Genomic DNA, 24,329 nt, shown 5'->3' on the forward strand with positions numbered 1-24,329 from the left:
AGATAATCTGATCTGAAAACAGGGAGGGGAGTCAAACTGAACAGCGTGAACCGTATTCGTGCTTGTGCTTGCGTTGTGCAAGAGAAGTAATGTCATGTTCTCACATTTTGGTGACAAGATCTGAGCTTCCTGGTGAGGCAAATCCAACGTGTTTGTCGTACTTTTAACCCGCCACAAAACTTGCAGCCTCGGTAACGCCATAAAATCATCTACACGCGGATATTCTTCTGGCAACTCAAACAAGGAGTCTGATTTCAGCCCACCGTTGTCCTATCGGTGCCGTGTTATCAGACTCGTAGGAAATACTTCTGAGAACTTTATAATGAATAAATGACAGCGAAATGGCAGCTGGTGGTGACGGGAACGGGCTGTGGGCGCAGCACAGCCAGGAGCTGCCGATCCTCTGCTCCTTCCAGTGCATTTCAGCAAGAGCCATCAAGTTTTACATTTTAAAACCCAACACAAAGAAGAAAAGGATTGGAGAGGCAATTAATTGTAGTGCATTTTGTGAAACGAGACACGATGTTCAGTGTAAGCTTTTGATTTCCAGTGAATCTTGGCGGTTGATCAGTAGATCTGCCGTGACTGCTTCAAATAACGCACAACTTCCTGCTCTGTAAATGAATTATTCGCTTTTCTGGCTTTTAAAGCTTATTTTAAGGGATAAACAAGTGAACAGCACAAATGAAGAACAAGTCTGACCCAGGGCACAGCACAAGTGCTGCTTCCAGTCTAACACTATGCGCACAACGACAATTTGCTGCTCAGTTCTTGGCAATACTTGGTTGTGTTTTTCCTGCAGGTCCGTCAATGGCGTGTACAGGATCGGATTGTACGCGCTCAAAGACATGCCCGCTGGTACCGAACTGACCTACGACTACAACTTCCATTCGTTTAACGTTGAAAAACAGGTGAGGATCAGGGGGCGAGACCTTGGGAAAACTCAGCAGGGGCAAGCAGTTTGTAACATTGAAGGTGATTAACAAAACCTATCGTGTTGTACTCGGCTGACCAGGTTCTTTATAACGTTGAGAGATCATCGCAAGGGTTTGGGGTTTATTTAATTTCTTTCCCCCCCCACCCAGCAACTCTGCAAATGCGGTTTTGAAAAATGCAGAGGGATCATTGGTGGGAAAAGCCAGCGGGTGAACGGACTCTCCAGCAAGAGCAGTCAGGCCGTGAGCAGCCACAGGAGGCCCGGCCGCTCCAAAGAGAAGAGGAAGTCAAAGCACAAACTGAAGAAGAGAGTAAGTAGGAAAGACGACTCTTTGTGGCTAAAAGCGTAACACAAAATCAGTTTGCTGCCATCAGGCTGGAAAACTGCATATTTAGGTGCTTTAAACTAGAAAGAAACGCTACAGCTGCTGTCTCAGGAGTTCTCTGAGTGCTTTGCTGGGTTCTTGGCGCAGCTTTTCCCACCTGTGGGGATGATTTGTCTTCCAGAGGGGCCACATCCCAGAGGAGCCCAGCGAGAGCGTGAACGCGCCCACCCGGCTGACGCCGCAGCTGCAGATGAAGCCCATGTCCAACAGAGAGAGGTGAGGAACCGTCTCCGCGGCTTCTCCTCACACACGGAGCGTCAGGGAGACGTTACAATGATTTTTCTGTAAGATAAGGCATCACGAAATGCCTGAGTGAGCAGTTCTTAGCTCTCTTTCCTCTCTGCTCACATCAAATGTACCTCTGAATACCCTTTTCCCTCCATGAAATAACTAATTTTACACTAAGAAGGTGATTCTTGAATATTCTTCTAATTCCCGCAGGAATTTTGTGCTGAAACACCACGTCTTTTTGGTCCGAAACTGGGAAAAGATTCGACAGAAGCAAGAGGAGGTGAAGCAGGTCAGCGACAACATCCACCCCACGTCGCTCTACAACCGCTGGAACGGGATCTGCCGGGACGACGGCAACATTAAATCCGGTATAAATCACATGGAGAGTTCCTGCAAGATCCACACACCTTTTATAACACATACAGGGCGTGCCATATGGAGAAAAATACATATATCTATTTTTGGATGTGTGTATGCCCTTATCTTGATGTAGCAGGGTAAAACACAAGCTCTCCCGATGTATTTTTTGCATTATGGGATTCTGCGTTTTCCTCTGAAACACTTAACGCTACGTTCTTAAGAATGAGAAGTTATAAATTAATTGAGAAATTAGAAAGCGTTTTTCCGCTTCATTTGTGCGTCACCAACAGCAGCAGTTGCGCTGACTTTGAAAACTCTCATTGATCCTCAAATGGGATGGATTTCAGGCCTGGTTCTGGTGTGCAGTGGGTTCATTCTCGCGGTTGCCGGGGAGCTGCGGGCTCAGCAGAGCCGCTGCGGTTTGCTGCGGGGCTGTTTGCTGAGCGCCCGTTCTGTTCTGCCCTCCCACAGATGTCTTCATGACGCAGTTTTCCGCCCTCCAGACCTCGCGCTCGGTGCGGACGCGGCGCCTGGCGGCGGCGGAGGAGAACATCGAGGTGGCCCGCGCCGCCCGCCTGGCGCAGATCTTCAAGGAAATCTGCGACAGCATCATCTCCTACAAAGGTGAAGGTGACGCTCCTCAAAACATCCTCAGCCTCTGGAACACGGACTCTGTGAATAGAAAATACTAGAAAAACATGAGGTTTTTTCAGGATTTCAAATAACCCTTTTCCCCCAGAATCCGCAGGTGCTGCTGTTCTTCTAAATGGATTTTTCAGCAGCTCACCATTGCGAGGAAACCCTCCTCCTTTTCTGTACGCATAGTCTGATAACAGCAACCAGCTTCTAGAAACGCAAAAGCGTTTCGATCCCCTAGGCCTCAGAGAGTAGAAAAGCCTTTTTTTAGCGTAGATATAATGTTAGTTGTCTGGATTTTGACATTTTACTCGTGTAAACGTTGCTGAACGGTGTGTTCTGTTGCAGATTCCTCCCGGCAGGCTCTGGCAGCTCCTCTCCTCAACCTCCCCCCGAAGAAGAAGTAAGTTGTGCTCCCCAGAGCAGCCCCTCCGTTCCCACAGTGGATTTTCGCAGCTTTTGAAACGTGTCAATTCCCGTTTTAGGAACGCGGATTATTACGAGAAGATCTCCGACCCCCTGGACCTCGCCACCATCGAGAAGCAGATCTTGACGGGCTATTACAAAACCGTGGAAGCGTTCGATGGCGACATGCTCAAGGTTTTCCGGAACGCAGAGGTGAGAGTCGCTCCGGCCCTCAAACTGCTGCGCACACACTGGGATTTCCCTCCCTTAGGTCATGAAAGACGAATATTGTAGAGAATTTGTGATGAGCCATTTCTGATGAACAGATATTGATAGAAATTCACGTGCTTTGACTTACTCTGAGCTGGTAGCCTGAGGTTAAACAAATAGAAGGTCAAGAACACGCATGAATAGTCAATCTAAAGAAATGTATATTTTTGGAAGAGGTACCTTGTTCTCCAGCATCACCTGTAAGATACACAGACCTGCTGTTCCAAATGATAGATGGACAGGTGATACCACATTGGTGCTGAGACATCGAAAGTGTGCGTGCAGACAGGATGAGTGCACCGAAAACGCCGAGTCTGGGGGAAAAATAATCCCGTTTCTTTGTTTCTTGGTTTTGTTTCTCTTCAGAAATATTACGGCAGAAAATCTCCGACCGGGCGCGACGTGTGCCGGCTCCGCAAGGCCTATTACAGCGCTCGGCACGAGGCGGCCGCCCAGATCGATGAGATCGTGGGAGAGACGGCCAGCGAAGCCGACAGCAGCGAGACCTCGGTCTGCGAGAAGGAGAACGGGCACGAGAAGGACGAGGACGTGATCCGCTGCATCTGCGGCCTGTACAAGGACGAGGGGCTCATGATCCAGTGCGAAAAGTGCATGGTGAGGCGGGGAGAGTGGCGCCAAATAGCCCCGTTTCCTTTGGGGAGCTCGTTTGCTTGTTTTTGTTAATATTTTGGAGCAAACACAGGTTGTAAATGGAACCTCACGTGGGAATTTCTAACGGGGTCGTGTGGTTTTTTGCAGGTGTGGCAGCACTGCGACTGCATGGGCGTGAATTCCGACGTGGAGCACTACTTGTGCGAGCAGTGCGAACCTCGAGCTGTGAACAGGGTACAGAAAAGAGCCTCTTCACTACTATTCTTATCATCTAAAGCCACTTTTGCGTGTATATATATTGCAATTGGCGTGGGATTCTCACTTTCTAGTGTAGCTTCTTGGCTTTAGGTTTAATCACATCGCCTCAGTTCTGCTGCAGATTTCCAAAAGGATATCGGGATGGTTTTGCCCTGATCGTTTCACAATTTCCTGCCTTTTTCCCTCTCCTGCAGGAGGTTCCCATGATCCCTCGTCCCCATTACGCCCAGCCCGGCTGCGTTTATTACATCTGCTTGTTACGGGACGACCTGCTGCTGCGCCAAGGTACGGGCGGCAAAGCTGCTGCGCTGGGAGTGACGCCGCGGCCGAGTTCTCACAGCCCCTTGATGAGGAAATCTTAATTACTGTTAGCACAGATAGGGCTCTCCTGGCCGGAGAAGGACGATATCGAGCCAACTTCTTTAGAAAGAAATGCAAAGGCGGATATCAGGCCTTCAGTATTATTATTTTAGCGTAGAACAGTCATTAAAACATCTGAATTATGGCTTGTTTGTTTCCTGAATCCATCTTTCTCCAAAGCCCTGAGTCTTTCAGAGGCAGCTGTGCAGCCACCTCATTCCGTTTATTGCTTATTATTTGTTCGATTTCATCTTACGGAGACGTCCAGGGTTAGAAAGAAGCTTATATAATAATTAGGATAATTGATCTTAGCTCTCAAAGTCCATAAAACTGGGATTAAAGGAAGCCCGGAGGGGACACCGTGGGAATTCCCTGGGCTTTCCCTCCTCAGCACCTCTGCTGCCCCTTTTTTAGCGCGAATATTTCCCTCTGTGGCCCTGGATCTTGCCCAGGGGGGGTTTTAAGTGTTCATGGCTTGGGGCCTCCCACGTTTTTGTTCAGTGTAAGATTTTTTTAAAATGAATTGATATTTAAATACGATCTATTAAATCTGACCGTGTTTTCATTAATACTTGGAGCTTCCCAGATGTTCTCCCTCTGAGACTCTTCGAGTTCTTTGTGACCATTATTGATTCATATTGATTTATTTCCTTAATAATAATCTCTCTTAGTACCTTCTCCCTGCGAGATTTGTTCTTTAAACGTTGCAGCTATCACTGATTCCTACATGTTTTCCCAATCAAAACTTTTGTCACGTATCCTATTGTGATTTCTCTTGGTTCGTTACACGTTACTATTTTCAGCCTGGGATGTAAAATTCAAGTTACACTTAGTGTTTGCTCTAAAGCTTTTGTGCAGACGATGGAGGTAAAACCTTTCTCCTTTTGCAGCTTTGCGTCACTCTCACAATTCCCCATGAAGTAGCTCCGTCGTGTTCATGTTAATGAAGCCGTTGACTCTGTATTTGCTGTGCCGGCCTCACGAAATGTTCTCTCCTGTCTCTGTGCTGTGCCTGTGAGCAGGTGACTGCGTGTACCTGATGCGCGACAGCCGCAGGACCCCCGACGGCCACCCCGTGCGGCAGTCGTACCGGCTCCTGTCCCACATCAACAGGGAGAAACTCGACATCTTCCGCATCGAGAAGCTCTGGAAGAATGAGAAGTATGTTCGCTAGCGATGCCCAGCTCGTTACGTGATTAAATGCCACCCAGCTGGGAGCACAGGAAGGCGGCTGCATTGGCTAAAGCGGCACTAGGAATATTTCCACGTGCCAAAGGAGGATAAATCCGAATGTGTCATATTCGCGTGGCTTCGCTTTTCATCGCAGTCGTTGCAAACGTGCAAGATAAATAGCTAAAAATTAAGCGGAGGGTATTAAGTTGTATCATTAGCTTATGAAATACCTTTTAATGGTGATGATTCCCTGTGTGTGTCTTTGGCCGCAGGGAGGAGCGGTTTGCCTTCGGGCACCATTATTTCCGCCCGCACGAGACGCATCATTCCCCTTCACGCAAGTTCTACCACAACGAGCTGTTCCGCGTGCCGCTCTACGAGATCATCCCCTTGGAGGCCGTGGTGGGAACGTGCTGCGTCCTCGACCTCTACACCTACTGCAAAGGTGAGGAACAACCAATGGTGGGGAACGCTGTGGAAAACACCTTGGAAAATCATTCCTGCCCGTGTTTCCAGGGCCGGTTCTGAAGAGACAGCAGCAAAGTGGGGGCAAAGAGAAACTATGGCAGTGATTTTCTGTAGCATCTTAGGTGCTGTTTCATTAGAGCGTCAAGTTTTTCCTCTTAAACTGAATTATGTGTCCACTATTAGGATTCTGAATGGAGGAGAACGAACTGAAGTCCCGCTTGGACAACCCGGCCCCTCCCACACTATTGATTCTCATTGTGGTGTTTCGAACCCGATGCTCATTTTCCCCTCCGTCCTTTCTTTGCAAACCCCAGGGAGGCCGAAAGGCGTGAAGGAGCAGGACGTCTATATTTGCGATTACCGCCTCGACAAATCCGCTCATCTCTTCTACAAGATCCACCGCAACCGCTACCCCGTGTGCACCAAGCCCTACGCCTTCGACCACTTCCCCAAAAAACTCACGCCCAAGAGAGACTTTTCCGTGAGTTCCCCTTCTTTGGCCTTCCTGACTTTTATACTAAAACACCGGAAAGGAGAATTAAATGTAGACAGAGAGTATTGCAGCTCAAAGACAGACAGACGTGGAACGAATGGTGGTGTAGGTTGGGAGGTGGTGGTTTCTGGCTGAAATCAAGAGACTCGTTTCATTTAAGCCGCTCCTGAAATCTTAAAACTCACCTTTCAGCAGCGGTTCTGCAGCTGTACGAGGGTTTTCTCCGTTGCAGGGAATCACACAACACACGGTTTGTCAGGCCGGCACTATTACTCCGTGCTTTAATAAACTTGCTTCAAATTGGTTTTCAGCAATAGCGATTCTCAATGCAGAAAAGCACTATTCTCCTGTTTTGACTTCCATCTCTATAAAATGCTTATTTTCTATAGAATTATCACTGAAAATGGATGTTTTCTCAAACAAACAGCAGACAGGCAGCAAAGTCATGTTTTCCTTCACATCCTCCATCTCAATATTTCAAGTGTGGGTACTTGCAGAACATCAGCCAGACCAGCGCCTCCTTCCTCTGGGGGTTTCATATTAATCATCATCTTTATTGTCGTTGCAGCCTCATTACGTCCCAGACAACTACAAGAGAAACGGGGGCAGGTGAGTTTTACCCTCCCATTGCTGAGAATGAGAAATTCCTCTTTGCCAAACCCGCTCTTTTGCCCACCCGTTTTTCCCGGGTAGGAATCTAAATGATTTCAAGCAATTCCCTAAACTTTCAAATGTGTGTTTTAAGACTGAAATTGCAGTGAGCCCCCGTCTAAAAAACCCTTGACTCACTAGTAATTGGCCTTTGGGGTGAACGTGGTGTTTAAACCTTTGTTTTCTTGCTAGATCTTCATGGAAAACAGATCGCTCGAAGCCCCAGATGAAAGACTTAAACCAAGAAGAGGATTCTCTACCGCTCATCGAGGACGTTTTAGGAAACCAAGAGCAGACTCCGGGCGAGGTGCCGGGGCTGGAGGAGCCCGACAAGGAGGCGCTGCCGAGCGAGGGCTGCGCGGCGGAGAAAAAGGGGGAGGAAAGCGGGTCCGTGTGCAGCGCGGGGGAGCGGAGACACGTCCAGCGCGAGAGGCTCAACCAGATCCTGCTCAACCTCCTCGAGAAGATCCCCGGGAAAAACGGTGAGATCCGCCACCGCGCCCCCGGGAGACCCCGAACACCAACCACCACGCCACCTGCACGTTCACAAATACGCGTCTGAAGATACTGATACATATTTACATCTATTAACACAATTAGTTCTCTTTGCAGCGACGTTTTCTTTCGCGATTTCCGCTAACGCCAAGTGCAATTTCTCACAACTGTGGAATATTTTTAGTCATCATGGAAACTTTCTGATGACAAATTCCCCCCATCATTTCGTGTTTCCAGTTTAAGACGGAAGAGAATTTGGAAAGCGTCTTTTGGCCTTAATGAGCTTTCCCTTGGGGTCTAAGTGACTTTAATGAGCTTTTCATTGGGGTCTAAGGAACATTTGTAGGTGTTGTCGCAGTAGCGCTGGTTCAGTGTGTGTCTGGTTTTAATTTAAAGCTTTGTCCGCTCTCTTTAATGCAAAATAATCATAGATTAATTTAGGTTGGAAGGATCCTTGGAGGTCGTCTGGTCCACACGGCTAAAATCCTGACTTTTGGGACGGAAGCACCCTTGACAGAGCAGGGAAATAGGAAGAACTTGCTCGTGTCACGTTTTTGAAGCAGAACCGTGTTGTGTTTTGCAGCGATCGATGTCACGTACCTGCTGGAGGAAGGCGCGGGGAGGAAGCTGCGGCGCCGCACCCTGGCCGTGCCGGAGAGCAGCTTCAGGAAGTGACGGCACCGCCAGCGCGGTTCGGAACCTGCTCCGAGGGCGAGAGCCCGAGTCCTCGCGCCGGCCGAGGGAAGGAGGGCGGCGGCAGCAAAAACCACGGACAAATCATACGAAACAGTTCAGCACTTGGGCGGCCGGGTGCTCTCATGGTGTGTGTGTTGTTGGGCGTGCCTTGTATTGATGTTCGGTACTGAGAAAAACCTTGTGGTTCTTGTCCAGGATGGTCAAAATTTAATTTATTTTTTGCTTGATATTCCCACTCAGAGGAAAAATATATTGAAAAAGAGATAAATGGGGAGGAAAGAAGGGTGAGGATGGACTCTGCTGAGGGTGCTCAGCGGTGGAGCTGGGACTGGCCAGGCGCTCTCGGCACCGCCGCCGATGGAAACCGGCCGGGAGGGGAGCGAGCGGCCGCCTCCCATTTGCACAAGTTCCGAGAAGAGCGAAACGTGCGGAATGCGGCGAATTATCCAGCGTCGCCTCGGAGCGGAGCAGGAGTTGGTTCCGGCGCTCGTTCCGCGCCGGAGAGCGGGACGGGGGATGCCGGTGGATCGCGTTGCTTTTAGCCACTTCTTTTCTGCAGAGAAGTTTTCCCAAGCGAGTCGAACCCTGACGACGCCATCGCTGTTGGTTCTTTTGCTAAGCTGTGGTTCTCGTGTGTCCAGTGTGTCGTGCAAATTAAAACCTCTTAAAAGGAGAAAAAAAAAAAACACAAAAACCCAAAAAAAAAAAAAAAAAGGCAATCTTCACTACATGCCCCGTCGAGCAGTATTCAGAGCGAGTATTTGTTGTGAACTGTAGAATATATCGACTGCTAACACTAGCCTTGTGTTCTGGTTGTACAGCTGCAAACGTCCGTCTCTTAAATTAAGAGGCGGCGTATCCCGCGCCCCCAAAGCCGCGGTGGGAAGCGCCGCCGGAGCGGCAGCGTGGCAGGTACCGCAGGTACCGGAGCGGCAGCGTGGCAGGTACCGCAGGTACCGCAGGTACCGGAGCGCAGCGTGGCAGGTACCGGAGCGGCAGCGTGGCAGGTACCGCAGGTACCGGAGCGCAGCGTGGCAGGTACCGGAGCGCGGGGCGCCGCGGGGCCGCCCGGTGAGGCCGCGGGGCACGGGGGGCGCCGCCCCAGCCCAGCTTCGCTTGCCGTCTCAGCCGTACATACGCATACCCCGTCCTGTTTTAGATGTTCCTCTGAGAGAAAAACCCCCAGTTTTTAATGTGCCAAGTTGTATATATATCTATCTGCTGCGTGGATGTAAAGCAATACGGTAGTTCCATGTTCCTTTTTAACGGACCAAGCTCGTCCTAATGTACATTCTTGTTATTATTATTCTAATTATTTTACTCTTAGTGGAACATGACTCATTCCATTCACTTTGACGTGTTGATTTGAAAAGTTCAAAAAAAGCAAAAAAAAAACAACAACAAAAAAAAGGACAAAAAACCCTTTGAGAAAAAAAAAATATTTTATTAAAAAAAAAATAAGAAAATAGTTTGGAATATTTTCTTACTGTAGAGAAGCACTGTACAGAACCAGGAGCCCTGAGTATCAAATACTCGTGCGTGTAGTAGGAATAGCGCATGTCCCGAACCTGCCGTTGTCTCCCTTAGTCCAACAGGATCATCGTCCGCAATGGTGTTAAACACTACGGCCTTGTAAAGAGCGAGAACCCGCCGTCGGCGCGCGCAGAAGCGAGACACTAGCTCTGGCATCTCCTCTTTCTTTTGTTGAAAGACTAAACAAAACGTTTTGTAGACAATCAACCGTTAGGTAAGTGCAAAGACTTGTTTTTTCTTACTGGTGTAGAAATTACTGACTTTTTTTATTTGTTGGGTTATTTTCTAACGCCGAGAGCGCGGGGTCGGCCCAGGAAGCACTACATTACTGCAAATAGCTCCCCACTTAGTCTGCATGGGTGTAGGCTGTGTGATTGCTGAAAATAAATGCTGCTAATATATTTCCTTTTTACAAAGCATATCTAAATAGATCATTGTTTTGATGTTAATCTTTGTAAATTATGTATTACCAATTTTAACATTGGATGTAATTGCATAAAAAGCCTGCATCTCAATCCTGAGAGTCTAGTATTAAATGGAAGATCTTTTCCTAGCCACGACTCGTGGGGTTTTTTTTCCATTCGCTTGCCTTGTCCCGACTCCTCCGGCCCCTTTTACGAGGGGTTTTGCCCCATTTCCTTTGGTGTATTCGCGTTCCTCAGGGGTTCAACAGCTCACCCATGACCCTCCTTTAACATTTTCTTTCTCCATTCCCCAGCCGGATTGTGCAGTTATCAGACACGGGGTGTGACCCGTACACTTGTCTTCTTGTTAAACTGGAAGACTTTAGTGCTTTTTTTTAATTAAAAACAAATCAGAACAAGTACCTGGATCCATCTCCTGCTGGCTTGACCCATTTTAAGGTCTGGAGGCAGCTGCGAAATCCAATCAAACCTACTTAAGACAAAGCCAAGTAACATTCCAATTAAGTTATAACGTCCTTTGCCTGGGAGTGAAAATTCCAGGGAGAGAAATGAAAGTGAGAAGAGAAGAAAAGAGTGAGAAGAGAATAAAAAAAGAGTGAGAAGAGAATAAAGGAGCACAGCTCCACGCTGGGAGCAGGACACGCGGTCGCAGGGGCCACTACGAGGATAAAATGCGGATTTCTGGCCCCAAAGCTGCCCCTGAGCCAAGTGTCTTGAAAAATATAATTAAACCTTTCCCAATCCTGAGCCCATTCCACCCCACGGGGCTGGGGACACCATTGCCGGGGTTATTTCTGCCTCTGGGTCTCGCGGCCGCCCAGGAGCGGTTCCCACGGGGCCGTTTCATCCCCTCCACCGCCACCACCCGGCACACACACACACGTGAGTCACAACCTTTATTTCCAGCTTTTTCCCCCCAGAACGAGCTGGTTCTGTGGTTACAATGATTACAGAGTGCTGGGACCGCGGTGGCCGGGGACGCGCGGCGGTGGCGGGACGCGGCGGCACGGGGACGGCACGGGGACACGGCCCTTCCCGCTCCGGCAGTGAAGTGCCAGCGGGTCTGCGGGGACACGGGACGTGCCCACGGCAAGACGGTAACGCCACGTGAATTAGCAGCAGTGCCAAGTGTCCTGATGGCGGTGACGCCTCGGCGGCGGTGACAGTGCGGCAGACGGTCCCTCCCAGGTGGCACCTGCGTGGACGAGCTCCGCTGCTTCCTCGGGCCTCCTCCTCCTCACAGGATGAGGGACGTGTAGCCCACGGGGACGAGGCCGGTGCTGTTCCCGCGGCAGCAGCGGATCCAGTCTTCGTCCACAGTGCAGAGCAGCTGCAGGACGTCCCCTTTTTGGAAGCTCAGGTGCCCGTCGGCACTGCCCGTGTGGTCACACAGCGCCCGGACCGCCCTGCGCAACAAAACCCAGCAGGGATTCACCTCCCCAGGACCCAGAGAAGCTCCCGTAGGACTCTGGAGGTTCTGACCCTCGCGCGTGGGGCCGGTGGGTCCCTGTGCTCAGCCCATCCCGCTGCGGACGGGACCCAGACGCCACGTCACAGAACGGTCCTGCCAAGCAGGGCCTGGAGCAGCAGAGCGGGAGCCAAATGCTGCACGAGCACAGAAGGACCACGGCGGCTTTTCTGACCTGCCGCGATTCCACAGAATCGTTTTGGTTGGAAAAGAACCTCGGGATCATCAGTTCCAACCATATCCCACCCCTGGCGCTGAACATGTCCCTGAGAACCTCATCTGTCCAACCCTCCCGGGATGGCGACTCGAGCACTGCCCTGGGCAGCCTGTTCCAACACCCACAGCCCTTTGGGGAAGAAATTACCCCTAATATCCAGGAAAAACAACTGACCCCGGCTCGGCAGACACTCAAGTTCACCCACAGCCCAACAGGAGAATGGGGAGATCCCAGGGAAGCAACAAGGAGCCTGGAAACATCTCTTGGACACCCCAAAATCCACCCCCAGCGTCCCGCTCCCAGCCACCCTGATGCCCGGTGTCACCTGTGGGGCTGTGGCGCCTCGGCCGCGTTCCGCTCCGCCCGTTCTCCATCGCGAGTCTTCTCGGCCGCCAGCCCCTTCACCGCCCCGGCCAGGACGCGCGCGCCGGGGGACAACCAGCGGGAGGGTCTCCTGCCCCGAGCAAAAGAAGCCGCGAGCTGGTTGGGGAAGCCTTTGCCCCCACCCGTTTTGCTCAGAGAACTCTTCTGGCAATGCGGGCGGTGCCAAGGGCTCTATGGGGCGCCATGGGAGCTCCTGCTGCTCTAAAGGACCGAGGTGACGGGACATGCGCTAATTCCTCAGCCATTGGGATAACGGGCAGCACACGACACCCGCCAGCCCCACGGCGCGTTTCCCAGCCCCGCCTGCCCAAGCTGGGTCTCACCTGGGCCTGGTGGAGCCGGCGTCAGGACCGGGCTGGACGCTCCTGGCAGAGGGGCTGGTGGCTCCGAAGAGCCGGCCCAGCCAGCTGCCTCTGTCGGCACCAGCAGGACCATCGCGCTCTGCATCGGTGGCGGCCCCGCTCCCGTTCCCACGCGGCTCCGGGGAAGCAGCCTTGAGTTTCTCCCCAGCGGTGCGACCATCCGGCTCGGCGGGTGCCCCAGCTCCAGCAGACAGGCTGAGATCTTCAGGAGAAGAGGTCCCGGAGGCGTCAGCGCTGCTGCTGGGCTTTGCGGTGGGAAGTTCAGCACCAGCTTTGCTCTGCAGGAGCTGCAGCTCCGTCGCTCTGGCCTCCTTCGCGCATCCGTGGGGTCGCGGCGATGGCCCGGGGCCGGGATCCCCCGCAGCCGCCCGCAGCTTCGTCCACCAGCCCAGGGCGTTGCTGGGAGCAGCGTAAATCCTGGAGGCCTGGCTTAGCTGGTCCCACCAGCCGCCGGGGCCAGCGCCGGCATCCCGAGGACCTGCCTCAGGCTTGGGGGTCTCCGGGGAGCTGTCCCCTCCCCGGAAAGCGCGGCTGAGCTGGTCGCCCCAGCGCAGCACGTGCTGGAAGCTCAGCTGCAGCGCAGCCCCCACCTGCGGGCGGGGGACCAGCCCGTGCTCGGCCGCTTGCCACCGAACCCTCGCGCCGCCCTCTGCGCCCGCCGCCCTCCCCGCAGCGTCGGGGGGGATCTCGTCTTCCAGGCTGTCCCCGCTTTCACCGCTTTGGGGCTCCGGGGGAGGCTGCACGGCGTGATGGGGGGGAGAGGGGGGGGACTCCAGGCGACGGGACAAGGGTCTGACGTCCACGGAGAGGTGGTGGTGCTCAAAGAGGAGGTCGAGGTGGAAAGTGAGCACGGAGAGCGGCTGGATGAGCAGCAGCAGCTCGTCGGCGAGGTGCGGGAGAGGCCCTTGGCTCAGGGCGAAGAAGGCCAGAGGTGAATACAGTGTGGAGATCACCCCTACGAGCCAGGGACGTAGAATCAGAGAATTGTTTCGGTTGGAAAACCCCCTCAGGTCATCAAGTCCAACCAGAACCCACCCCCGGCACTGCCCCGTGTCCCTGAGAACCTCATCTCTGTGTGTTTGAACCCCTCCAGGATGGTGACTCCATCACTGCCCTGGGCAGCAATGGGTCCGGGGTTATCACCTTGGCAAGCTGAAGGCTGGGATGAGGACATTCTGCTCGCTGTGTCCTTACCTGGGCTCTTCTGCAGGTGGGAGATCCACAGCTCCAGCTGCTTCGTGCTAAATAAGCCAAGGGGAAGTCAAGTTAGAGCTTTTGGGACTCTGCTCCAAGCCGCCGCGGCAGCAGGGACAGCAGGGGCAGCAGGGGCAGCAGGGGCAGCAGGGGCAGCAGGACCCACCACTCACTTCAAAAGGCCGAGGATAAAGGCGTGAAACTTCTGCCTGGTGCTGCCGAGAGGGGCCAGCCCGGCCACGTGCCAGCACAGAGCGTGGAGGGAGCGCGTGGTGGAGCCTGCGGGGCAGGAAACGGTCACAGAACCACAGAACCCCAGAGTGCGAGGGGTTGGAAGGGACCTGGAAAGCTCATCCAGTGCAATCCCCCAGGAGCAGGAACACGATATTCCAGGTGTGGTCTCCCCAGGGCAGAGCAGAGGGGCAGGAGAACCTCTCTGACCTACTGACCACCCCCTTCTAACCCCCCCAGGTCCCATTGGCTTCCTGGCCACAAGGGCCCAGTGCTGGCTCAGCCCACAGCACCCGCTGTTCCCAGCTGGTCTCCCATCCAAGTACTGACCGGGTCCGACCCTGCTTAGCTTCCCAGATCAGACGAGATGGGGCGTTCTCAGGGTGCTATGGCTGTATAGATTACATTATGTATATATATAATGTTCCCCAAGTGTATCCTGATAGTATCTGAACTAAACCCTTTTTTCGTGGTCACCCTGCTGTCCCCCAGGTCCCTTTTCACCGCTCTCCAGCTCATTCCCCAACTTATCCTGGACCCCGGGCTTGTTGTCTCCCAGGCTCCAGGCGCCTCGAGACGCTGATCCCAACGCCTCCAGGAGGACGTTCCTCACCCCGACCTGTCTTCACCGAGGCTTCCACCACGCTCCAAGGGGAATTCCTCCTCTGGCCCGTGATGACGTCCTTCTGGAACGGCCTCAGCCCGTCCTCCACCAGGGCGTAGAGCGCGGGGCACAGCGTGCGCAGCAGCAGGCGACCCACGTCGGGGCTGAGCCGGCTGTCCCCCAGCTGCGCCTGCGCGGGGGCACGGAAACCAGGAGCAGGTGGGAAAAGCAGCACCAAGCCCTCCCCTGCGGCTCCTGAAGCCCCTCGCGCCCCAACCCCACACGTGCACACACGCTGGCGCTGAAATGAATTCAGCTCGGAAGGTGAATCACAGCATAAAATCCTCCGGGCCCTGAATGTGGACCCGGTCTCATGGATTTTCACTATGCTGTGTTCATAATAACAGAAGCACATTGCAAAAAATAACCTCCCCGCTCAAGCCCTGGCTCAGTATTGTACTGTTAGCACAAAGTCCCTACCAGCCTCCTTTCTCTTCCTAATCTCTTTAATTCCAAGTTGGATAAATGTAGTTTCACCTATGCTGAAATTCATACTAATGAATATATGCGCTTCTAAATGTTCTCGGCACGGTGAAGTTAAAAGCAATTTAAATACTCTGCATAATCGGGACTCTAAAATTTCATACTGGACTTAAATTTCATACTGGACTTAAATTTGTGTGAAATGTTACTAAAAGCTTTCCAGACCAAAGGCACCGCTTTCTGTTGAGATCAGGCACGTCCGCCTAGCAGCTCGATATCGACACTGTTAACGGTTGGACTCGATGGTCTTAAAGGTCTTTCCCAAGCGCAGCGGTTCGGTGGTTCTGCCCTCACCTTCTGCACCAGGTTCCGCGCGGCGCTGAAATGGGCGATGATCTTGTCCACGGCGGTGCTGACGGCCACCAGCAGGGCTGCGGGCAACGAAAGGACACGTCACCGCGGCTGGACCAGCAGGTGACAGAGCTGGACGAGGAGCCGGGAAGCCCCAGGGGTAACGGGAACCTGCTGTTGTCCCCAAAACCGCGGTTCTTTAGCCGGTGTGCAGATAAATGAGCCAAATTTAGCGCATGGAGGCGAGATATTGTTTATCACCGAGCTGCATGACCTGGGGGCTTGTAAGAGTCAAACAGTATTTGCCTGAAACATAGTCATCATTGATTTTGCGCTTCGAGATCGAGGTAAATGACCCATCAGGAGTCCGTCAGCGAATGGACCGAGCCAGGGCTGGGACGGAGCCAGCAAGAAAACAAACAGCCACCCTATGCAAAATCCTATAGCTGCGTTCACACCCTAAAGAGCCAACTGCTTACACATCCGCATATCGCATTACATAATCCTTTGAGGGTATGACGAGCAATGCTGAGCGAAGGACGCTTGTTCCAACGCAGGTATATGGGTATATATATATATATATAAGGTATATGTTAAAGCAAGACCCCACTAATTGTGCAGGCTCTGAAATGTCGAGAGCTGCGAGGTCGGTCTCTCCAATGAGGGTTTTGCAAAGTCACCCTTATCTCTGACCTAAAGCCGGGAGGATTTACGTATCTGCAGGTCAGCGATTGCAGACGGGATTAATTAAGTGCTAACGACCCGCCGCGCTGGGGGCGACGGAGCCGCCGTTGCCAAGGGGACGGGGGATGCGGAGATGTCGGCAGGAGCGCCGGGAGGTGTCCGCAAGATGCCGGGGCCGCCCCACCCCTGTTCTGCGGCTCCGCAGCTCCACCTGGCGCCACACGGCAGCGCGGCCGCGTCCGTCTGTCCCCGGCCCCAGCCAGGGCCGCCCCCGACCCCTCACCCCGCCAGCCCCTGCCACCCCCGGCCCAGCGTTACCTTTCTTCTGCTCTCCCCGGGCTCCCTCCGCGCTCCCCCCGCCAGGCCGGGCTGTGCCCGGGGCGGCTCCGGGCGGCTCGGGCCTGGCTGGAGAGAGAGAAGGGGACGGCGGCGTCAGGCGCTGCCCGCGGGGCCTCCCCCGGGCCCGGCCGCTGCTGCCGGGACAGCCCGGGACCGCGCCCGCCGCGACTTACCGGGGCGCTCCCCGCCGGAGCCGGGACCGGCCGGGCCGCGCTCGCCCATGGAGCCGGAAGGGGCGGCGGAGCGAAGGGCGGCGCCGGGCCCGGGGACAGGGCGGCTGAGGAGGCGCCAGCGCGGCCCCGGGCTGGGGAGCGGAGCCCGCGGCGCCCCCATCGCACCCGAGCTCGGCCGGGGCGGGGACGGGACCGTTCGGACCGGCCAGGTTGCCCTCACACACCCCTCATCCCCGCGACCACCGCCCCTCTGCTCCCCCAAACCCTACAGCCCCCCCAAGTCCTGCAGCTGCCCCTTGTGCTCCCCAAATCCCGCAGCTGCTCCTTGTGCTCCCCCAATCCTGCTGCACCCCTGCACCCAGCCCATTAGGGACCCAAACTCTTACCCTCCTTGCAAGCGTCATCTACTCTCTCGACCGTTCCTGGCACCCAAGGGTCCCCCCCGGGCTCCCCAAGCCTCCAAACCGGGACATCTCCATCGCCGCGGGCGCTCAGCGCCTTCTCCGCCGGGACGCGGCTCGGTGCCGGTGGCAGGATCCCGTCCTCCGTGTCCCCCGGCTGTCCCTCCGCAATGGGCTGCAGGCCCGGGCGAGATCTCCTCCTCTTGGGCTGGTGGCTTTCCACGGGCGCCAGCGGCGCGGGTGGCCCCCAGCCCGCGCTGTCGCCGCCCACGGTGGTCCCGGGGAACGCGGGTGGGCGCTGAGCCGCCGCCGGCTCTGCCCGCCCGCCGCCCGGCTGCCCCTTGGGCTTGTTGGCAGCGCTGCGGTAGCGCAGCTCCTTGAACGTGGTCACCTCTCTGTGCCGGGAGCCGGGCGGCCCCGCCGGCCCGTCGCGCTGGGGCTGCGGCCGCGCCGGCTGGCTGGCCAGGAGCTCGCTGGGGGGCGGCAGCTCCGTGTCGGGGGAGAACACGATCAGCCAGTCGCTGCGGTCGGCCCTGGCCTGGGCGAGCGCGGCCCCGCCGCTGTTCCTCTTCCTCTTCTGGGCGAGCTCGTGGAAGGAGGTGATGTTCTTCCTGCCCGCGTCCCCCGAGCCGGGCTCCGGCTCCACCGGCGGCTGCTCCGCTCGCTGCGCGCCCAGAACCTGCAGCCGCCGGCGGGGCCGGGGGGGCACGGGCGGGGGGACGCTGGCGGCGCGGGGCGGGGGCTCCGGAGCGCTGCCCAGCACCGGCTCCCACCGGGCGGGCGCTGGCGGGGCCGCGGGAGCAGCGTGGGGCTCGGGGAGCGGGTTGCAGTTGGGGTCCAGGTGGCCGGGGATGTTGCGGGCGCTCTCCAGGCCGGGTGGGGTCTCGTGGCGCCGGGAGGCGGGCGGGGGGCTGCAGAGGCTGTCCGGGCTCCCCCCGGCCAGCGCGGCCCCGCTCTGCGGCGCCGGGGGGGGGAGGTTGGCGTCTCTTCCATCGCACGTCCCGCTCGGCTCAGCCGGCGACCGGCCATCCCCGGCATCTTCTATGGGAGTGGCGGGGGGTTGATTTTCGGGCGATTGGGAGCCTTCTCTGGAGAACCCCTTGCAGTACACGGAGACCGGGGAGTCATCCAAGCTGAAATCCGAGCAGCTGCTGACGGAGGAGGAGGAGGAGGTGGAGGAAGCAAGATCGCAAGGGGAAGCCGCCTCCTCCCCAGCGTGCAGGCAGGGAAAACCCTCCTGAGCCGCCTGGTTCAGGAGCCCCAGCGCCTCCGGCTGCGGAGCGTGGGACTCGCAACAGCGGCACTTGAAGGAGGGGCTGTTGGAGTTGGCGTCCACCTGCCCGCGGTTCTCGGGGCAGCCGCTCTGCGCTCCGGCCGGGGGCGCCGCGGTCTCCTGCAGCTCCGGGTGCCGCGACAGGTGCAGCCCCAGCGAGATGTGCTGCAGGTGGATGTGGTTGAGGTTGCACAGGAGGCCTTTCTTCGGAGCCAGCATGATGCTGTCTCACGGCAGCGCTGGGAGCTGCTCGCACCGCCCCCAGCTCCTCTCTTCACACCATCCAGCTCCCTGCAACACCAAAACCGCCCTTTCGTTTCACAGAACGCAGCGGCACGAAGCTGGAAAGGAACGGGCGGGGCGGGGGGACGGCGGCGACTTTGCAGCAGGGGATGGGGACACGAACGGGGGCTGCCCCGCAGCTCCCCGGGGAAGGGCCGCCCAGCCGCAGCCGCTGGCGGGCGGCCGAGGCTCCCAGCTCCCGGCCGGGAGCTCTGGGCGTTCCGAGCCGCTGCAGCCGCAGCGCTGAACCCCCCCCGCCGGCTCTCGGGGGTCGGGAGCGGCTCAGAGCCGCCGCCAAGGAGAAAATGCCCTTGAAACCTCAGCCTGGGGGTTGATCCTGGTGACACTGCGGGCGCTCTCAGGCCAAAGACAAGGAGACACCCGACCCTGGCCTGGGCTCGCAAACACGCAGGAATCCTGGCAGCCGCCCGAGCCCGAGCCGTGGCAGCTGCTGCGGGCTGCCGCATCGCCCGGACCGGGCACAGCGCCGGCCCCGCTGACCCACAGCATCCCCCGGTACCCGCGGGCATCCCCCGGTACCCCCGGGCATCCCCGGCCAGGCGGTTCCGCCCCGGCCCCGAGCACCCCCCGCTATCCCCGAGCATCCCCCGGCCCCGGGCTGGAGTAACAGCGGCCCCGGGGCTGGAACGATGTTACCGGGGGACAACCAGCCCTCCCCTCCCCGCGGCGGCGGCCCCGGAGCCCCCCAGCCCCGCTCACCTCCCTGCGCTGCGGCGGCGAATGCGGCTGCCGGGGGGGGGCGAGGGGAGGAGCCCCGGTCCGGACACCGCCCCGGCCCCGCCCGTCACCGGAACCACCCGGTCCCACCCGGGACAGGGCGGGGCCGATGCTCCGGTCCCACTCCGCCCGCGACACCAACGCTCCTGCAGCCCGAAAGCACCGGGGTGCCGGTGCCCCCCAGCCCCATCTCCAGCCAGCGCCTCAGTAACCCATGTTTATTGACACAATAAGCCAGCGGCTGATCTACGACCCCCCCGCAGCATCATCCAGTCTCCAACCAGCCCCCCCACCCCAGGGCCGGGGTCCAAAACCAGACCCGCTGGGTCCAGCTCCAAGCAGCAACAACAGGGGGGACAAACCTTCCCGGTCCCCCCGCTTAGCACAGACTAAACAGTCCACACCAGGACCCCCATCACTTCTGCCGCTTGTAAATCTTGCGCGCGAGGCCGAGGAAGATCTGGCGGGGGAGCTGGTTGGCGTGCTTGGCGATCAGGTCCTGCAGCCGCCGGTAGCTGCTCTCCTCGTACTCCTGGAAAGCCGCCCTCATGCCCAGCGTCTCATAGAGCTGCTTCACCTTCGCCACCTTCTCGGGCTCCTTACGGCCGTAGTTTTCCTGAGAAAACACCGGCACAAGCCGCGCTGAAGGTCCAGTTCGCATGGCAGGAGTCACCATCGCACCCCTCACAACAACCAATGTTTCTCCCAGTCCCTAACCGCCCGGCGCAGCTTTTGGGGCCGTGGATGCGGGGAGGGAGCCCACGGCACCGATCTTTTACCTCCAGGACGCGCCGCTGCTCCGGCGTGACCCGCCGCAGACACTCCACCACCAGCCAGCTGCACTTGTTGTCCTGGATGTCGGTGCCGACCTTCCCCGTGAGCGCCGGGTCGCCGAAGCAGTCCAGGTAATCGTCCTGCTCAAAGGGGGACGCGCGTGAGCCCCGCGACCCCCTCTTGAAAACGCCGAGGGACGGGGAGCCGCCCCTACCTGGATCTGAAAGAACTCGCCCATCTCCAGCAGGATGGCCTTGGCGTTGTCGTGCTCCTCCTTGCTGTCAATGCCGGTCTGAGAGGGGGGGAGAGAATCAAGCTTTGCAAAACCTGCTTCCCAGCCTCCCCCCCACCCTGCCCGACGGCCCCATACGGAGGGTTAAAGCACCTCCCGAGCTGCTGGGAAACTCACCATGTACATGGCAGCGGCCACGGGGAGGTAGAAGGAGTAAAACGCCGTCTTGTACTTAACAATCGCCTTATACCTGCAGCAGAGGAACCCGCTGAGCGACCAGCCCAGGCCTCCCCGCCACCCGGCACAGAGCCAGCAGAAAACACCAACATCTCGCTCCAAACCAGCGCTCGAGCCCTGACGGCGCGAGCAGCACTTGCTCCCCAAACCCGGCGGGTAACAGCGCTGCTGCAGCCGCTGGGCACCCTCACGCCGTCCAAAAGGCACCGTGCCACAACGCAGCTGCATCTGTCCCCTCCTGCTCCTTCACCTCTGCTCGCTGAAGCGGTTCAAATCCACCTGGGCGATGGGGGCGGTGAGGAGGTCCAGCATCTGCCCCAGCTCCGTCTGGTAGGCAGTCTGCGGGTAAGGAAAGGGCTTATTCAGCAGCCCCTTGAAAAACCCCACAGCGCAAGCAAAACCCCAAACCCAAGCGCCGTTTCGGCTCCTTTCTGAGTCTGAAGGGAGGGAGCGCGTCTGGTGGGGTGCCCGGAACAATCTGAGATCCATATGCATCCCAGAATGGCCCAAAATTGAGGTAAATCTGCAGGGCCCAGGCTCACCTGCAAGAAAAGCTCCAGCAGGTGCAGGTAGTAGGGCCGCTCCCCGCAGTATTTCTTCAGCAACCTATAGACGGACGACTCGAGGAGAAAAGCGTCGTTGATGGCGTCCAGACCGACCCCCTCCTGTAGCACGAGGACAGGGACGTGTCACAAAGCGCCTTGACCCCGCGGGACCCCCAAAGCCTCCCCGAGCCTCTCACCTTCTTGTACCAGCACGGCTGCCCCCGGCGGGTGACGGACGCGTCCATGATGTCGTCGGCCACCAGGAAAAAGGCTTGGAACTGCGAAAGGCTGCGTTAGGGGGCGGGGGAGCCCCGGGTCCCACCACCCGGCCCGGCTCTCACCAGCTCGATGCACCAGCCCACGGCCAGGGCGCAGCGCAGGCTCGCGGGGTCCTGCTGCGCGGGGGCCGCCAGCTCCCGGAAAGCCGCCAGCACCGTCAGCCCCCGGTTGCACTTCCCGCCCGGTGCGTTGTACTCCAGGACCTGCGGGGAGAGGGGAGCGGGCAGCGGGGAGCCCCGGGGAACGGGGAGCGGTGGGAACGGGGAGCGGTGGGAACGGGGAGCCCCGGGGAACGGGGAGCCCCGGGGAACGGGGAGCCCCGGGGAACGGGGGGCGGTGGGGACGGGGAGCGGTGGGAACGGGGAGCCCCGGGGAACGGGGAGCACCAGAGAAGCGGGAGCCCCGGGGAACGGCGAGTGGGGAACGAGGAGCCCTGGGGAATGGGCAGCACCGGAGAACAGGGAAAGGGAAGCAGGGAACGAGGAACCCCATGCAACGGGGAACGGGGAGACCCAGAGAATGGGGAGCACTGGGGAACGGGGACCGGACAGCCCCAGGGAACGGGGAGCACCGGGGACCGGGCAGCCCCGCCGACCCTTCCTCACCTCCTTCAGCCGGGCCACGGCATCGCCCACCTCCGGGTGGCCCAGGCCGCCCTCTGTCAGGTCGCGGACGATCTGCGGGAAGAAGGCCATGAACTCCTCCCGCTCGGCCGCCGCCGCCGTGGCCCCGTTGCCGCTCATGGTGACCGGGACGGTGCCGGACGCGCCGCCGCTGCCCTGGCTGTCCCCGCGGCCGCCCCGCCCTCCCGCGCGGGGCACGCCGGGACGTGTAGTCCGGAGCCGCGGAGGCAGCGCTGGCCTCGCTGCCGCCCGACTACAACCCCCAGCGTGCCCCGCGCGGGGGGCGGAGCCAGCCGCCGGCCGCAGCCGCTGCCCGCGCTGATTGGTCCGCTCCATCGCACGAGGATGAGCCCAAGGAGGTTAAGCCAATAGGAGCGCGGGGAGGGCGGGACTGAGGGGTTGGATTGGTGGAGAGGGGGAATGGAGCGAGCGGCCGGTCGGAGCGCGGGGGCGGGGAGCTGGGGGTGCATCGGTGTGCATGGGGGTGCTTTTGGGGGTGCATGGGGGGCCCGCGCAGTTGTGAGGGTGCAGTGTGGGTACAGGGGTGCCCTGGAGCTGGGGGAGCAGCTGGGAGGTGCACGGTGGGTACAGGGGCGCACCGGGGCCGGGGGGGTGCATGGTGGGTGCAGGGGTGCACTGGGCTGGGGGCACCGAGGACTCGGTGCCGCTGATTGCCAATCTCCGGCTGATCTGCCGTAATCCTCCTCTCTGCTCGCCCCGGTTTAATCAAGCTCTGCCTTGTTCCCCGCTAATCCCCCGCCCCAGGTCGCGGGAGCCAGCGGGTCCTTCGCCTCCTCCCCAGCCCCATCTGCGTCCGCTGCCCGAGCAGCCCGGCCCTGCAGATGGTGGGTAAATAAATCACGGCTGGGCATGAGGCGCAGGGGCTGGAATTATCCTCTATTTCCAAGAAAATGCTCTTTTGGCTTCCGGCAGCCTCGGCGTGCGCTGCAGGGGGCTCTGGTGGCCTGGCAGAGCCAGGTTGGGTGCTGGCAGCGCAGCTGGGGCCGGGGGCCGTTAATCAGCCTGGCTTCGGTGTAATCTGAAATAATCAAATTAGAAAGAAACCGCTAATCAGCTCTGATCTCATCGTGTGTCACCGAGCCCGATCCCTCCTGCCGGTGGGGCCGGCACTGGTGTCCCCAGCGTGGGGGATGCTGGGGGGGGACCCGGGGGACACGGCGGAGCTGCTGGGGGGGTGCAGGCCGAGCAAAGCTGCACCCCCAGACCCGCAGCGGGTGCACTGGCGGCCGCTCAGGCGCCCAGACCCATCTCGCGCTCCTTGACCTTCATTTAATCTATTTAATGCCTCGAGTCTGCTCTGCAATCAGGCGACATCAAACCCTGCAGGGAAGGGGGATGGACGGGGAAAATAAGCAAAGATTAAACATTAATCTCCCCCAGGGCCTAAAGGATGGGGGGGGGCGGGCGAAGGGGACCTGTTGCCTTTGGGGTCCCACTGCAGGTTGGGGGGAGCCCCTGGGGACGCCCCAGGACGCGGCGGCTGCTCCCGGCTCCAGGATCAGATCTGGCTGTTAAGCGGGAGCGGGGGCCACAGTGTCCCCCCAGCCCTCCCTGTCCCCGCGGGCGGCACGAAGGAGACGCCCCCAGCCCAGCTCGGGATCTCTCTTTATTATTTAAACCCATTATGTACAACGGACCGGAAAAAAAATAAAAAAACGCTTTTAAATCCTCTGCGATATGAAAACTACAAGCTCTGTACATCGACTGCTGTGAGTGCAAGAGTGAAGGGGCATGGTCTTTGGTGGCGAGACTCGTCCCCACGTCACCTCCCCGCGGGTGACACGCGTGGTGAGCGGTGACCGCGGCGCAGGGCGGCCCTGGCTCCCAGCACGGGGACGGTGCAGCGGCCACCGGCCGGGGCCGCGTGGCTCTGCGGGGACACCAAGGATGGCCGCTACGACATGGATATGGTGCAATGTGGATGCAGCCCGGCTGCAGACCCTGCCCGAGGGCTGCGGGGAGACACGGCCCTCGGGCACGGAGCAGGACACAGGGAGCTGGAGGCCGCGAAAGAAAAGGCAGTACTGGACACTCCCCCCGCCATGG

At 58.0% G+C, this 24,329-nt stretch overlaps 3 protein-coding genes across 7 annotated transcripts in view; 1 reads left to right on the forward strand and 2 right to left on the reverse strand.

Moving 5' to 3' along the window:
* ASH1L (ASH1 like histone lysine methyltransferase) overlaps positions 1 to 9,116 on the forward strand; it is a 34,816-nt gene extending 25,700 nt beyond the window's left edge. For 2 of the 4 annotated variants that reach the window (XM_082073044.1, XM_082073047.1), the window contains exons 13-28: positions 803 to 911; positions 1,086 to 1,247; positions 1,444 to 1,538; positions 1,764 to 1,921; positions 2,385 to 2,543; positions 2,898 to 2,952; positions 3,035 to 3,167; positions 3,591 to 3,839; positions 3,984 to 4,070; positions 4,289 to 4,379; positions 5,477 to 5,615; positions 5,900 to 6,072; positions 6,410 to 6,576; positions 7,157 to 7,197; positions 7,432 to 7,721; positions 8,318 to 9,116. In XM_082073044.1, the coding sequence (XP_081929170.1) occupies positions 803 to 911; positions 1,086 to 1,247; positions 1,444 to 1,538; positions 1,764 to 1,921; positions 2,385 to 2,543; positions 2,898 to 2,952; positions 3,035 to 3,167; positions 3,591 to 3,839; positions 3,984 to 4,070; positions 4,289 to 4,379; positions 5,477 to 5,615; positions 5,900 to 6,072; positions 6,410 to 6,576; positions 7,157 to 7,197; positions 7,432 to 7,721; positions 8,318 to 8,409 (2,200 nt within the window). In that variant the 3' untranslated portion in view covers positions 8,410 to 9,116. Of the gene's footprint in view, positions 1 to 802; positions 912 to 1,085; positions 1,248 to 1,443; positions 1,539 to 1,763; positions 1,922 to 2,384; positions 2,544 to 2,897; positions 2,953 to 3,034; positions 3,168 to 3,590; positions 3,840 to 3,983; positions 4,071 to 4,288; positions 4,380 to 5,476; positions 5,616 to 5,899; positions 6,073 to 6,278; positions 6,577 to 7,156; positions 7,198 to 7,431; positions 7,722 to 8,317 lie in introns of those variants that run through there. The other 2 variants (XM_082073045.1, XM_082073046.1) reach the window with 2 other exon arrangements.
* A 2,155-nt stretch (positions 9,117 to 11,271) lies between these two features.
* RUSC1 (RUN and SH3 domain containing 1) lies at positions 11,272 to 18,843 on the reverse strand. 2 transcript variants are annotated; one of them, XM_082073003.1, is made up of 9 exons: positions 17,265 to 18,843; positions 16,685 to 16,771; positions 15,686 to 15,762; positions 14,864 to 15,038; positions 14,187 to 14,292; positions 14,014 to 14,060; positions 12,781 to 13,774; positions 12,399 to 12,527; positions 11,272 to 11,794 (listed from the first exon to the last, which is right to left on the reverse strand). In XM_082073003.1, exons 1-9 carry the CDS (start codon positions 18,769 to 18,771, stop codon positions 11,626 to 11,628), a joined length of 3,291 nt encoding a protein of 1,096 aa, XP_081929129.1. In that variant the 5' UTR covers positions 18,772 to 18,843; the 3' UTR covers positions 11,272 to 11,625. The 2 variants fall into 2 exon arrangements, with proteins under 2 accessions (XP_081929129.1, XP_081929128.1); XM_082073002.1 differs by having other exon boundaries at positions 14,858 to 15,038.
* Positions 18,844 to 19,776: 933 nt separating this feature from the next.
* Positions 19,777 to 22,455, reverse strand: FDPS (farnesyl diphosphate synthase). The gene is made up of 9 exons (XM_082073004.1): positions 22,245 to 22,455; positions 21,702 to 21,842; positions 21,558 to 21,638; positions 21,358 to 21,480; positions 21,066 to 21,154; positions 20,756 to 20,828; positions 20,561 to 20,638; positions 20,352 to 20,486; positions 19,777 to 20,188 (listed from the first exon to the last, which is right to left on the reverse strand). The coding sequence occupies exons 1-9, from the start codon at positions 22,380 to 22,382 to the stop codon at positions 19,988 to 19,990; spliced, it is 1,059 nt and encodes a 352-aa protein (XP_081929130.1). The 5' UTR covers positions 22,383 to 22,455; the 3' UTR covers positions 19,777 to 19,987.
* Between the last annotated feature and the right edge of the window lie 1,874 nt (positions 22,456 to 24,329).

The sequence above is a fragment of the Streptopelia decaocto genome (assembly GCF_964273445.1).
Source record: "Streptopelia decaocto genome assembly, chromosome: 26".
NCBI lineage: Eukaryota > Metazoa > Chordata > Aves > Columbiformes > Columbidae > Streptopelia > Streptopelia decaocto.

What these genes read in the sequence shown, in the direction of transcription:
- FDPS (XM_082073004.1), bottom strand. Translation starts at nt 22,382, where the DNA reads ATGAGCGGCAACGGGGCCACGGCGGCGGCGGCCGAGCGGGAGGAGTTC. An exon ending in AACCGCTTCAGCGAGCAGAG is followed by an intron (nt 20,829 to 21,065) that starts GTGAAGGAGCAG and finishes CCTCTGCTGCAG; the next exon opens with GTATAAGGCGATTGTTAAGT. An exon ending in TGGCCGCTGCCATGTACATG is followed by an intron (nt 20,639 to 20,755) that starts GTGAGTTTCCCA and finishes CCCCCCTCTCAG; the next exon opens with ACCGGCATTGACAGCAAGGA.
- RUSC1 (XM_082073002.1), bottom strand. Translation starts at nt 18,771, where the DNA reads ATGCTGGCTCCGAAGAAAGGCCTCCTGTGCAACCTCAACCACATCCAC. An exon ending in AGATGACGCTTGCAAGGAGG is followed by an intron (nt 16,772 to 17,264) that starts GTAAGAGTTTGG and finishes CTCTCTCTCCAG; the next exon opens with CCAGGCCCGAGCCGCCCGGA. An exon ending in GAGGCGCCACAGCCCCACAG is followed by an intron (nt 11,795 to 12,398) that starts GTGACACCGGGC and finishes TTTGTTGCGCAG; the next exon opens with GGCGGTCCGGGCGCTGTGTG.